This window comes from Pelodiscus sinensis, chromosome 4, assembly GCF_052426305.1.
Source record: "Pelodiscus sinensis isolate ZL-2025 chromosome 4, ASM5242630v1, whole genome shotgun sequence".
Taxonomy (NCBI): domain Eukaryota; kingdom Metazoa; phylum Chordata; order Testudines; family Trionychidae; genus Pelodiscus; species Pelodiscus sinensis.
The window spans coordinates 21,604,386-21,618,865 of record NC_143055.1 but is presented as its reverse complement, the minus strand read 5'-3'; the positions used below and the strand labels follow the sequence as shown (position 1 = coordinate 21,618,865).

The window sequence follows — 14,480 nt, the reverse complement described above, 5'->3', positions numbered from 1 at the left end:
TCGGACTTGGATTCCTATTCCGAACTACCGGTACACCTCGTTCCGGTACACCTCGAGGTGTACCGGTAGTTCGGAATAGGAACCTAGTCCGAACTACCTAGTTTGAGCCCCGTGTAGCCGTGCTACACGGGTTTCGAAGCAGCGGGGATTTAAAAATGGCGGCTCCCCGCTTATGCAAATGAAGCCCGGGAAATTCAAATCCCGGGCTTCATTTGCAAGTGCGGTATGCCTACATTACCCTCCTAGTTCGAACTAGGAGGGTAGTGTAGACATACCCATATAGATCATGCGTGGGCCTGTATACTGTGATATTGAACAGTTTGTTAGGAACTCAATTTTTGCACTGATGAGCATGAAATAAATGCTTAGATTAGATTATACTATATTAGATGGATATTCCTGGCATTATTGGCCATATGCTTCCAGTGTTGGAACTTGAGGACACAGGAGAGCTGTGGTTTTGAGCTTTTCTCTTTCTTCCCCACAAGCAATATTGAATTGTGTTTCCCTTTGGTTTTCAAGCCCTTTAAATGATGGCTGCTTATCTTTGTTTGTTTCTGTAAAAATCTCTTCATGAGGCATCTTTAACTCTGCGTTCAAAAACATTGGAGATGCAGCAAGAACTAAGGTAGGAGCAGTATTGCAGCAGCCCTTCTCTACTGGTCAATGATGCTAATCCCTGTTTATCTTCTCTTTATTGACAGGCCAATGCCAAACAGGAGAAAAAGGTGGGGTGACTTCTTTTTCTACTTACCTCTTGGGGTCTCTCAGCACCCTGAGTATTTCCTAGTTTGTATTCTTTATTTTGTATTCTTTCCTTCAGCTGGCTACAGTTGCCCCTGGACCCTGTCAATGCTGCTCCATGCAGGAAGGGTTGACAGAATTTCTGGACCCCTGGGCAAGGACCCCTGGGCATGTGGGTGGTTTGCTGGAAGGGCTGGCCCTCAGGCAGAAGAGGGCAGGAAGCCAGCCCTTAGAGCTGCTCAGACTGCATTGCAACCTCTCCAGCCAGCCCTTAGGGCTTCCTGGAGTGTGCCACCCAGGACTCTGGTGGGGACTTAAAAGGGCTCAGGCTTCTGTCACTGCCACAGTAGCAGCCATGGTGGTCAGGATCCCTGGAGCCTTTTGAATCACTGGCCCCTGGGGGAGCTGCCCCCTTTGCCCTCCCTGTCAACAGGCCTGGGCCTGGCTACATGCATTGGCCCTAGTCAGGCACTAGAGAGCAATGAGAGATGTTCTTTCTCTCCCATAGCAAGAGTATGCTGCCATTACTGTGACATCTTCTCCTACCAGCCTGGGAACTCAGCACAGAGTGTAAGACTCAGACTTGGGTAGCCAAATTGCCCAGTGTTGTTGTATCCAGTAACACACCCACAAGTGACAAATCCCAATTAATCCTTTTGTTTTTTGAACTGGTAAAATGTTGCAAAAACATGTTTACTTGCTAGAATTTTTAAAATAAACCTTCTTTAGCCCAGATCAACCAGTACAAATGTATGATAGAAGAAAGAAGATGTCAGACACCTTTTTAGCTCCCCATACTGGGACTGAGATACCTAAGTTTTTGTCCTGATGTGATATAGTCTTGAGGTTGTTCTAACTTACACCAATTGACTATCTGAACTGGTTTCCCTGGCCATGCTGGCTGTTCTGATCATATGACAGGAAATCAGGCTCACGAAGCATCCACTGTGGTGGCTAGAATTCATCCATTTAACTATTTGAATTCTGAATTTGTAAATACACCAGAAATCTGATTTTAAGAGTTAGACTAAGCCAATCAGAGAACAGAAGTATTATCAAGTGTCTAAGAAAAATTAAAAATCTAATTGACATTTTGCATTCTGTCTCCTTGCAATGAACTGCTCACAAACAAGCTACAGACTAAGAATCATTTGTCAGATTGTTTCAAACAATAAAAGTATCTGATAATATTGTGATCTGCTGCTAGACAATCTATGAACAGCTAAAGGAATTACATTCATTTAATCTGTTTTTGAGACATATTATTTGAGTAGTTGTATTGGGTTCAGTATGATTACTAAGCAAGGTATTTTTCATACGTTCATCTTTTTCTTTCTTGTAGCAAAATGTGTGAGCATCACCTTGGGCTCTTGTGGTGATGTTCCCTACACAAAAACAATGTATCCCAATTTGCTGGATCAGAAGTCCAGACAAGTGGTTGAAATGAGCTCTGAATACATTCTCATGAGTGTGATACACAACTTGCTTCAGGGAGAATGTAATCCTGATCTGAGACTCTTGAGCTGCTCAATACTGGCCCCACAGTGTGAAAAAGACAGAGTTATAAAGCCCTGCAGGCACGTCTGTGAAAATCTGAGGAAAACTTGCCTTCCTGCATTTGATGCAATAGACATGGCTTGGCCCTACTTCTTAGACTGTGATCGCTTCTTTGCTGGTGAAGAAGAAGGATGTTTTGATCCACTGGCAAAGCTCCGAGGTAAGAAATGAAGTTGTCCTAGCAGCTCATGACAGCTCAGAGTTACAGACACCTCGGAGATTGAGGTTGTTCATAACTCTGAAATGTTCATAACTGTGAACAAAACATTATGGATGTTCTAAATCAACTGAACATTGATTTAATACAGCTTTCAAGCTTATGACGCAGAAAAAAAATGCTGCTTTTAACCATCTTAATTTAAATGAAACAAGTACAGAAACAGTTTCCTTACCTTCTCAAGTCTTTTTTTAACTTTCCCTTTATCAATACTGTATTGTATTTTGCCTTTAAAAAAATTTCTGCTCCTTCTTGATTGTGTACTTTCAGTGTCCATTGAGTTGTATGGCTGACTGTTCGGTTTGTAAGTCTGGTGTTTGTAACTCCGAGGTTCTACTGTAATACACCAAGATTCTGTATTATACCTTAAAGTCTTATCTAACATTTTAGAACAACAGGAAATTCATAACAGCAACTAGCTCATGGAAAGTAAATTGCCTTAGTGAATACTGTTGTTTTGTTGTTGTTTTTGTAAAGAGCAGTTGAGTGTAGTTAGTTGAGTTACATCAAAGATTAATTTAATCCCCTAGATTTAAAGGGCTAGTCTCTAGGCTGAAGTTTACCAGTATACCAAAGGCTAGATTTTAGTTGGTGAAGCCCACAGCAAATATGGCTACATATTAGTAAAATGCCTGTCATTGTGTAAGTACAGTAAATGGTTTTGGATACTTGGGCTAACATGTCTCACACAGAAGAGGCTCATTTCTAATTTCTGTACTTCTGTTATCGGAAATGCATGTTTTATGAACAGAGGCACAGGTATTCTTTCACTGTAACTTGATAACTCCACTCTGGGCACAAACTTTTTGAACTCACTTAATTGCAGTTGTGATTTTTCTCTGCAGGAGAGTCAGAATTAGCAGTGGAAGATTTACTCACAGAGGAGCCTACAACTTTAATTAAGTTCACCCATCATTCATATTCCAAAATGGTGAGCATTTTGAAGAAGACTGCGTCCAGATGCCCCCACATTGCAAGAACTTACAGTATTGGCCGTAGCTTTGAAGGGAGAGACCTTTTTGTGATTGAATTTTCAACTAATCCTGGACACCATGAACCGAGTGAGTAATAATGTTCCATCTGCTGTGTAGGCAACTCTAATAGTTAGCCTCTTAGGGTGAGATATGGTGCACTTCTATCATGTGCCCTATAGATTCATAGATTTTAAGGCCAGAAGATACCATTGTGATCATTTAGTCTGACTTCTGCATAGGACCTCCCTAGATTAATTCCTACTTCAAGTCCAATAGCTTGTAATTGAACTAAAGCCTATCTTTTAGAATAAAACATCCAATCCCCAATTTCCAATGATGGAGAATTCACCACAACTCATGGTAAGTTGGTCATGGTAATGGTTATTTACCCCCTACTTACAGATTTGTACCCTATTTCTAGTGTGAAATTGTCTAGCTTCAATTTCCAGCCATTGAATATACCTTTCTCTGCTAGGCTGAAGAGCCCTCTGTTATTAAAAGTCACATAAGACTTTCAGAAGCCTAGCCCTAGGCCATCCTTTCCCACCAGTTAAAAGGACAGTGGTAGCAGTGTCCTTAATAGTATAATGGTCTATCAGCCACTAGAGTGGTTAAGTAATCTACAAACCAGTAAATACTTGTGTTTTAACATACAACTAGATTTGAACCTGTCTTATCATAAAAAATGATACTTTAACAAGTAGTTACACCACCCTGAACAGCATAATGGGGCTTCAAAATAGTGAGCGTAACCCCCAGATCAGGCAGCCTTCATGGTTTGTGTAAAGCTTCTATGAAGGCTCTGCTCCATATCTCTCTTTCCCTGGCTTCAGACCCACAGGATTGTTAGGAAGTCCCAGAGGGGTAGCCATGTTAGTCTGTAATTTTAAAAACAAGTTGTTTTGTGGTACCTAGATTGGATTGTTAGGGTTAGAGGGAGGAATGAAGATGCACATTGGGAATGGGGAAGGAGAAAGGCTGCTGGAATGTGCTTCCCTCTAGTTTCCATGATGATCCGTAGGGAATGATGTGATGCAGAGCATAACAGAGGGAAATCCTGAGGCTACTCTGGTCTAATAGGCTGCCACAGAATAGAATTTAGGGCCACATTTGTCCCCTCCTCCACAACACATTCCTGCTTCAAACACAGGGATGGTGTAACAGCGGATCAAAGCCATAATACTGTATACTTGATGTTGCTGTGCACTTGTTTTTAGAGTCTGTGGTGATGTGTGTATGCAGCAGGCAGGGTGGCTCTGCAGCACTTCTTTCAGGGCTATTCGTGTTGCAGCCATTCCCCATCTTAGTCAGCCATGTTTGGCCATCTGCTTGATGTAGTGTAACCCGTGCCATAAACTGGGCATCAGTCTCCAATGAAAAATGGCTGCTCAAGATTCAGCTGTCTTTGATGTTAAACAAAGAAGAAAAGAATCCTTCAGAATGAAAGGCTGTGTGCAGACTCAGGGTTTTTTTCGAAAAAAGTAGTCTTTTTTCGAAAAAACTTCACCTGTGTCTAGACTGCAGCCGCATTCTTTCGAAATTAAATCGAAAGAACGCGGCTTTTCTTTCGACGGCGATAAACCTAATTCCACAAGGAAGAACGCCTTTTTTTGAAAGTGCTCTTTCGAAAAAAGGCGTTCTTGAAAGCAAACAGGGCTTTTTAGAAAGAGAGCATCCAGACTCACTTGCTGCTTTCTTTCGAAAAAGCGGCTTGCTTTTTCGAAAGTTCCGCGTGCAGTCTAGACGCTCTCTTTCGAAAGAGGCTTTTTCGAAAGTATCTTTCGAAAAAGCCTCTTTTGAAAGAGACTTGCAGTCTAGACATAGGCAAAGTGTTTACTTGCAGGCCTTACAGTCAGGTTTTGGATTAGCACTGAGATGCTCCTCTTGTGTTCTAGTATTTCCTATCAGTTCTTCTAGGTCACTGTCTTGTTGATCACCTAGCTCAGATAGATTTTCCTTGGATGAGGAGTCTCAGGCAGCTGATGCCTCCAGCAGAGAGTAGAGAAGGCCAGATAGATCCAATAACAGTGTAGTCTGGTGATGGCTTAGACATTTTATTCTTTTCCTAGATGTTTTTGTTTACAGTCCTCTAAAAAGTCTCCTATTACAATTAGTTTTAACTATTCTCATCATTAACCACAGTGATTGTCTCTTGACATTTGTGAATCATTAAAAAAATGGTTCACTTTATTGTATAAAGAAAATATATTTAATTTGTTAACTGACTTGAAGTTGGTGAAAATAGATCTGGAATTGACATGATGTTTATGGAAATATGCATGTTAAGTTACTGTAAATAAAACTCACAGACTCATCTGTCAGCAATTTGCATTGAACTGCTTTGGGATGGCATCCAAATGTGCTCAGAATTATAACAAATCATCTTATTACTCCATCTTTTCACAGTGAAGCCAGAATTTAAGTACATTGGCAACATGCATGGAAATGAAGTGGTTGGGAAAGAATTGTTAATATACCTTGCACAATACATGTGCTCAGAATATCTCCTTGGGAATCCCAGGATCCAGACATTAATAAACAACACTAGAATTCACCTTTTGCCTTCACTGAACCCAGATGGGTATGAACTTGCTGCAGAAGAGGTAGACTTTTTGCAATCAAGTGTGTTGTGTTATAAAATTCTCTGTAAAAGGGAAAGGAAAATCCAGGGTGATTTGGGTTTTGACAGTAGTTCACTAACATATTTTATTCCCATCTGATTTGGTGGAAAGCTACCTGGATTAACTAAACTAACCAGGTAATTTGGACCAGATTTTCCATTGTTCTTTCTTGCACCCTGGAGGTTTGATAGAGGTAAAAGCACTTTTTGTAGATTCAGTAGCCCGTCCTATCAATATTTGAGCAAAATGTCCATTGACCCAATTTTGATGGTTGAAGTTGATCCTTTTATTTTACACAACCTTGTATTTAATATATTTTTGCTTCCTCAGCTAGATCAGATGTAATTAAATATTAATATTTATTACGCTTGCTGAACCCTGATTTAAACCCTGATTTAACAGCTGCCGTGTTCTACCGTAGAGTCACATTAGTGGTGCTCCTAAGTGCTTTTGAGCTCCTTTGGGATAAAAGGTGTTCTATAAATAAATATATTATTTCCACTATCTGGACACTTTTAAATCTCTGCTGCCTTCTTGGCATTTAAAACTTCCACTTGGTCATTAGGAAATAACATTTATGAAAATCTTGAACATTCTGAGACAGGAATGATTGGATCTATTTAATAGGTTTCTTTCTTTACTGTAAACTAGGGGGCTGGTTACAATGGCTGGATTAATGGACGTCAGACTGCTCAGAACCTTGATCTTAACAGAAACTTCCCTGACTTGACTTCTGAAGTTTACAACAGAGCTAGGCTCCGATGGGCACGCACAGACCACATTCCTATTCCACAATCCTATTGGGAGGGTAAGGTATGAATTACAGACATTTTATCTCATATATTGCATAAAGGCTCAGATAATTTTGAATATTAAAAAATCAGTACAAAGTTACCCTTGATGCTTGTTTTAGCTTGCTGCTATCATTCTTCTTATTTATAATTAGGATGAGCTGGATGTACTTGATATATGCATGATATGTCAGGGGCTAGTCAAGGCAAAAGAGGCAAAAGTCTCAAATGAATAGCAAACAAAAATCACAGTGTTTAATTAAACTATATTCTGTTGTACAATAGATATACTTTGGGAGAGTCTGATTTTAGAAGTGACTTTATGATGGGGGATAGTGGAGGGCCACATAAAGAAGTACTTTACTGTTGTGCCTTTACAGCTGCTGTGTTCATCACAGAAGCCTGAATGAGTGACAGAATTTGCCCCTAGGACTTATATCCCAAATTGCCCATCCCATGTTCTGCTCCACTAGTGGCAGAGAAAAGTACCCAAGTACAGAAAGGACATAGACCATCATTGGCATTGTAACCCATCTGTTGTCTAAATCGGCCCTGAACAGGAACAAAACACAGTGTAGACACAGTGCTATGTAGACGTGCCAAATTTCAAAATAAACTATTTTGAAATAGTTTCTAAATAAGAAATGCAATTGGCATAGTGCTAGTTGCATATCTTATTTTGAGTTTAGGGTGCTGTGTAAATGCACCCAGAATGAGAACCTATCATCCTATGACCTTGAGGACACATACAAAATCTTCTTGACAGCTCCAGTTTCATGGTTCGGAGATGAAGTTTCATTAATCTTTTCTCACCCCTGAGCTAACCTATTCCTAAAGCAGTGGACACAGGAGAGCCTGACAAACTGTTGATGTAATGAGCAACAATTTTGTTAGGTTTATGAACAATTTACCTTGGGGAAGGAATACTGTTATGGAATTCAGCTTTGTGCATGTAAAAACATTAGGATGTCTGTTTCAAAGCCAGCCTTTCAACTGTCACTTACTTAGTAGTTTTAATATCTGGCTTATTAAAGTTATTATGCAGGGATTCCAAAGCACCACCTCAAGATGAGAAAATTGAAAGTAAGCTCTTTAGCTCTTTGCTAGTCACTTAAGCTCAGAAAAACATCCCACAATCCTGGCCCTTACAACAAGCTTTGTTCTCTATTACCAATTATTGAAATAAATGGGCAGAGTTGAAATTAAGAAACATTATCAGAGTAAATTAAATTGATTTGATTCATTCAGGATTTGGGGGCTTATGCAGGCTGGCATAAGCTTTAGGAAATCTAGCTCAGTTGTGTCTAAAAGAAAAAAGAAATGATCTTTACAGATCATGGTGACAGTGGGTAAATATGATATAATTGACAGAAATGGGGATCAGATTTTAAAAGAGTAATAATGGTCATTCACTGTATTTATGGCCAAATTAGCTAGCTACTTTCTAACTGTATCTTAAATTATGCTTGCAAAATGGATAATTTAAGAATGATTGTCTGTGACTGTAAGGCAAAAGGCTTTTGGTGAATTAATAAGCCATATTAAAGTAAAAGTCTTTGAATAGTCAAAGGGAACAGTCTAATAATATTGATGGAGTTGAACCAGAAGAATGCAGAATTAAAAATATAATTTCATTAAAGCTAAATTGCTATAGGGGTAGCAGAATTTGCAGCACTAAAATATAATGGTGTCAAGTGACTCAAAAAGTTGACTGCTGTGACTCAAGAGTTTGAATACCAACCTCAGGGCAGGCTCCTTGGAAACAGGGCAGAAACCCCAAATTGACATTTCACCAAACCAAATATCAAGTGGAAACTCTTCAGGAACTATAATAACCTAACCGTGGAGTCACAGACAATCCAATCTATCTTGCCACGAGAGGTGAGCCTGTCTCTGTGATAGATGGTCTCTTACCCCATCAGCAATAGCAGTGTTCAGGTTACTGTCCCCTTCCAGGAGCATGAAGCCCAGTCACCACATAAGAACGGCCATTCTGGGTCAGATCAAAGGACCATCTAAACCAGTATTCTGTCTGCCAACAGAGACCAATACTAGATGCCCCAGAGGGAGGGAACACAACAAGTAATCATCATGTGATCCCTCTCCTGTCACCCATTTCTAGACCATCAGAGGCTAGGGACACCATTCCTACCCATCCTGGCAAATAGCCATTGATGGATCTAACCTCCATGAATTTGTCTAGGTCTTTTTTGAACCCTGTTAAAGTCCTATTCTTCACAATATTCTCTGGCAAGGAGTTCCACAGGTTGACTGTGCACTGAGTGAACAAAAACTTCCTTTTGTTTGTTTTAAACCTGCTGCCTATTAACTAATGCCTAGTTCTTATATTGTGGGAATAAATAAATTACTTTTCCTTATTCACTTTTTCCATACCACTTATGATTTTATAGACCTCTATCATATTCCCCCCTTAGTCTCCTCTTTTCTAAACTGAAAAGTCCAAGTCTTTTAAATCTCTCTTCATATGGGACCCATTCCAAACCTCAAATCATTTTGTTGCCCTTTTCTGAACCTTTTCTAATGACAATATATCTTTTTTTGAAATGAGGTGATCACATCTGTACGCAGTATTCAAGATGGGATATACCATGGCTTTATATAGAGGCAATAAAATATTTTCTGTCTTATTCTCTATCCCGTTTTTAATGATTCCTAACATTCTTTTTGCTTTTTTGACTGGCACTGCAAACTGATTCGATATTTTCAGAGAACTATCCACAAGGACTCCAAGATCTTTTTCTTGAGTAGTTGTAGCTAAATTAGTCCCCATCATATTGTATGGTTGGGATTATTTTTTCCAATGTGCATTTCTTTACCTTTATCAACATTCAATTTCATTTCCAATTTTGTTGCCCAGTCACTAAGTTTGGTGAGATCTTTTTGAAGTTCTTCACAGTCTGCTGTCTTGAGCAGTTTGGTATCATCTGCAAATTTTGCCACCTCACTGTTTACTCCCTTCTCTAGATCATTTATAAATAAGTTGAATAGGGTTGGTCCCAGGACAGACTCTTGGGAGACCCCACTAGTTACCTCTCTTCACTTGGAAAACTTACCATTGATTCCTACCCTTTGTTTCCTCTCTTTTAACCAGTTATCAGTCCATGAAAGGACCTTGCCTCTTATCCCATGACAAATTACTCCAGGTCAATTGTACTTTAGATCTCACCCCAGAGGCAAGGCTCGTGGCCAATTCTATTACAAACTATCTAAAGATGTATTAACTAGGAAAGAGTTATTTACAAGGTAAAAGCAGGTGAACACACACACACACACACACGTCACAATCATACATTTTAAAAGGTAATATAGGTTCAGCCTCTCTGCTCCACGACTCTCTGGTCCAGCAACATCCAAGGTCTGGCAGGGCTAGTGCTTTGCCCCATACTCACAGTAGGTGATGGATTCTGTGGTTCCTCTCTTTGTGAGAGAAGAAGTTGCAACTGCAGTGCCTGGAGCTGGGAGATATTGCCCCTTGTGATATGACAGGGACATAGCTTTTGGTATATCTGACTTATGTCATGTGATTGAGGCTAGGAACTAAAAGGAACATTAAATGAAAAGCTTTTACTGAAATTGGAGAATACCCATTTCCTCAAGCATAGGAAGGGTCTGTGCTTGTGTCTATTAACTGCTGCAAAGAGGAGCAAAGGAGTCTTGTGTGGTGACACCATAGGAGAGGTATTAAACCTCCACTGCAACAAGCTTCCCTCTTATTCACCAGCCTACATAACTGCTGTTGTGAGGACACTGATGGAGCTGGGTGGCATCAGAATTGCCACAACATGGGCTGTTGGCCACTCAGCTGATTCCCAAGTGGAAACCGATGACGGCATCAGAGCTGCTAAAGCTGTAATAAACTCTACATGCAGGTTCTGCTCCTTAGAAGGGATGGAGTCAAAGGGAGCCACAGCTGGGGAAGGAGGCCTGGAATCAGCACAGAAGCGTCTGACTTCTTTTCTGATTCCAAAGGATTCATGCAGTCAGGTCTCAGAATCCCAGTGGGAGCATTCCTCTGACACGCCCCGAGTTAATTCTCACAAAACTTCCTGAGCAATTTTCTCTCCCCCATCTTTGCTGTGTGTGTACCTGCGCATGTCTGAAAGCAGCATGGTACCAAAGAGTTGTCCTTCCCTTCTAGTGCCCTTCACCTGAGCAGCTCAATTCCAAAGGCTTTTCAAATATTCTCCCTTCCTCTGAGCTGTGAGGAAAATCCTCTTGCACTCCTGACCATAGGTGGGAATCACCATTTTACCAATCTTGACAGTGGTTAGGCAGCCTATAGCACTGACAAATATTGTCTCGCTTTTTTTGTATTACCTGTCTGTCTGTCTCCAGCTATTATCTCTTGTCTTGTTGTAAATTCTTTGGGGGGCAGGGATAACTTTTTTTGTTCTGTCTGTACTGGGAATGTGAAAGGTTAACTGGTTAACCAGTTAACATCACCCTTACTGGTTCCGGTTAACCGCCGTGGGCAGAGGACTGCTGCAGCCCCACGGGGCCCATCACAGACAGTGCCTGCTCTGGCAGGCCTGGGTGCCTGGCAGGAAGGGGCTGCTCCAGCCAGCAGCCCCCGTCTATGAGCAGCCACTGCCTGTGTCAGGGGAAGGGAAGCGCTGGCAGACACTGTTTTAGCCAGGCTGGAGCAGACACTGCCCAGTTAAATGGGATTTTACATCTCTAGTCCATACAGTGCCTAACAATTTTATCTTGGAACGGGACAATTTTATTCTTGGATCTGGACTTCTAATATTCCAGTCATCTGAAGAAGTGGGGTTTGCCCACGAAAGCTCATGATCCCATCTACATGTTTTGTTAGTCTTTAAGGTGCTACTAGACCAGGGGTGTCCAAACTTTTTTCAAAGAGAGCCAGATTTGATGAAGTGAACATGCGTGAGGGCCGACCATTTTGCCTGACATTCTTTGAACCATTAAAATTAAATGCAAATTAACTATTTTATGCAAAGTTTATTGCAAACAGCATACTTTTCATTTCGTCACATGGATGACAAATCTAAACAGGTGTTAAATCACTCTGCCTTTCATATCTGAAGGCCAGATGAAAAAAAAATCCAAGAAGCTGAAATATATGTCAGGAACATTGTAAAGTACATTACATATTAGTGGTAATAAAGGTTGTCTGTCAACTTTTAAGTTCAAAAAATATGAACAGGAACATAACACCAAGTATACATGTTGTGTCCAAATATATTTATAACTGATTTAGACCAACTGACATTAACTGAGATTTTACAATGTATTCATCTCAATACATATGGATTCATTGGGAGCCATAAAAGATAGATATTGCCAAATTACCTGTGGGGCCGTATTAAACCGGAACACGGGCCGCAATTGGCCCGCGGGCCGGACTTTGGACATGCCTGTACTAGACTATTCATTGTTTTTTAATTTTATCTCGGTCCATTGCTAGGGCTCCTAGGTGCTACTGTAACACTACAAATGAAAGCCCTGATGAAAGCCCTCTCTGCTTCTTTTTTTGTGTGAATCGGTAGAATTGAGTACACTTTAAAACCTAAAGTCAATTGTGTGGGAAGTAAGAGGGTGATATTTTCCACCCTGTCTGCCACTTCTGGGATGTTTTTTTTCTGGGCTCACTTGAAATACTACAGCTTTTGATGCTACTGGCATACAAATATATGCAAAGTACTGAAGGCTCTTCACGTAATATAAATTGAAGCATAGCTAATAACCAGTATTTAGAACCAGAGTTACTTCAAATGATGATAAACTACAGAAGTATTTGCCATGCAAGTCTTGAAACTCCTTGGGTTTCTCACCAGATATATTACAAAGATGCTACAAATACTTCTCTTCTGTACTCCTTTTCCTGTTTACACAGAGTTTGGATATGCCCATGATTTTGCACAACTCTTTTTGGTTCTTGATATGAGTTTATAGATCTTGGCTTTCCAGTTCTTATATCTTCAAATTTCTCTTGACAGTCTTCCCATCATATCTTTGAAGTCTCCCTGTCCTTTCTTGCTGTCCTCTTTCTCCCTCTGTCTTTGCTGGTCCTTCTTCTCCCATTCTTATCACATGTTCAGCCAAATTCAAAAGTACTCTCCAGCCTACTGATCATTAAGTCCCAAGTTCCTCTTCCCCCTAATTTCTTCCATGGACCACTCTGTCTTTCTTCCGCTTGTCTATTATTCTCCTCAGTATTTTATTTTCTATTAACTGTGTCTCCTTTTCCTCCATCACTGTCAGACCCATTTCCAAACTATGGAAGAGACAGGCATGAACACATACAGCTTACATTGTTCCTTTTAGTTTTTTAATTACCATTCCCACAGCACTCCTACCAACTATGTGCTAAAAACAATAGACTAAAACTAATTTGTGATTCCTGGAGTGTTGTCCTTCTGCTCACCACTATCTCCTGCCCCACCTAATTCTTACCACATAGTCTCCTGTTCCTCAGAATTCAGGACCTATAGAATTTGTTCACTAATGCACTTCTATGCAGGGCGCTATGAACCATACACCATCAATTTTTTGGTACAGGTGCACTGCAAAATAAACCATCAGTCCGATTTCTCAGTGTAAGTGCCTAGAGCCAGCACAGTGGCCTTTGTTATACTTAGACTTAGATTTTTTAAAAATATGTAAGTGTTGTGGCACTCAGCACACAACTGATTTGGGAGGTTACATTTCATTTTAAAAAGGTTGGTAGGCCATAGGTTTGTAAAAGAGTAGCTGAATAGGCGACTACCTGAGAAACCTGCCGAGCTCTTACTGTATTTAAAAGGTAGAGCCACAGTGGGGTTAGCTCTCTGGGCCAGTGCATAGTCCCAGCTCACACCACCCAGAGTTAGAAGCTAACTCTGCTGCGGCTCTGCACTTTAAATGTAGCTCCTACTGCATTTAAACTGCAGAGTTGCACTTTAATGGTAGCGAGCGCCCTCCTTATCAACTAATTGATTTGCTGATTAAGCACGATTTAACATCCCTAGTAGGCTCTTAGGAACCAAAATGCCATTGAGAGTTGATGGAAGTTAGACAGCTAAGCGCTTAAATCACTACTGAAAAGCTTCTAAATCAGTTAGACATAATACCACTGAGCATCATGATGGTTAAATATCTTTTCAGATTTGAAGCAAAATGCTTTTCAGATTTGAAGCAAAATATCTTTTCAGATTTGGGCTTTAGTGACTTTTCCTAATGTGTCAAGCCAGCTGAGTTGGTGTATATGCCCAGAATAAGCTTTGTTAAATCTTTCAGCCAGATGTTGGATAAATCTGACTCATGTCAATACCTCTATTATTTTCATCTGAGCCTAGCACCCTGACAATCCTGCAAGTGCCACCTGGCAGTACAAAATAAAGGAAGCCCCACTCTGCCAATGTCTACATGCTCTGTGGATGAGCCCTAATCAGAAACTGGCGTCAATACATAGCACATTTGGGTCCTGGGAAACCATTGCCATGGCTATTGCCAGAAAAGTTGTTTTCAGGTTGTTCTACATTGGTTAATTTGCTTATGCATATCGCCCTCTACTAAACAAAATTGCAACCTTGCTAAAAAATATAAGTAT

General features: G+C 40.4%; 1 protein-coding gene across 1 annotated transcript in view; it reads left to right on the top strand.

The window, feature by feature from the left end:
- CPZ (carboxypeptidase Z) overlaps positions 1 to 14,480 on the top strand; it is a 63,125-nt gene that overhangs the window by 19,665 nt on the left and 28,980 nt on the right. Inside the window, exons 2-6 of the mRNA XM_014576092.3 lie at positions 705 to 728; positions 2,087 to 2,461; positions 3,364 to 3,579; positions 5,899 to 6,095; positions 6,765 to 6,926. Coding sequence (XP_014431578.3) covers positions 705 to 728; positions 2,087 to 2,461; positions 3,364 to 3,579; positions 5,899 to 6,095; positions 6,765 to 6,926 — 974 coding nt within the window. The remainder of the gene's footprint in view (positions 1 to 704; positions 729 to 2,086; positions 2,462 to 3,363; positions 3,580 to 5,898; positions 6,096 to 6,764; positions 6,927 to 14,480) is intronic.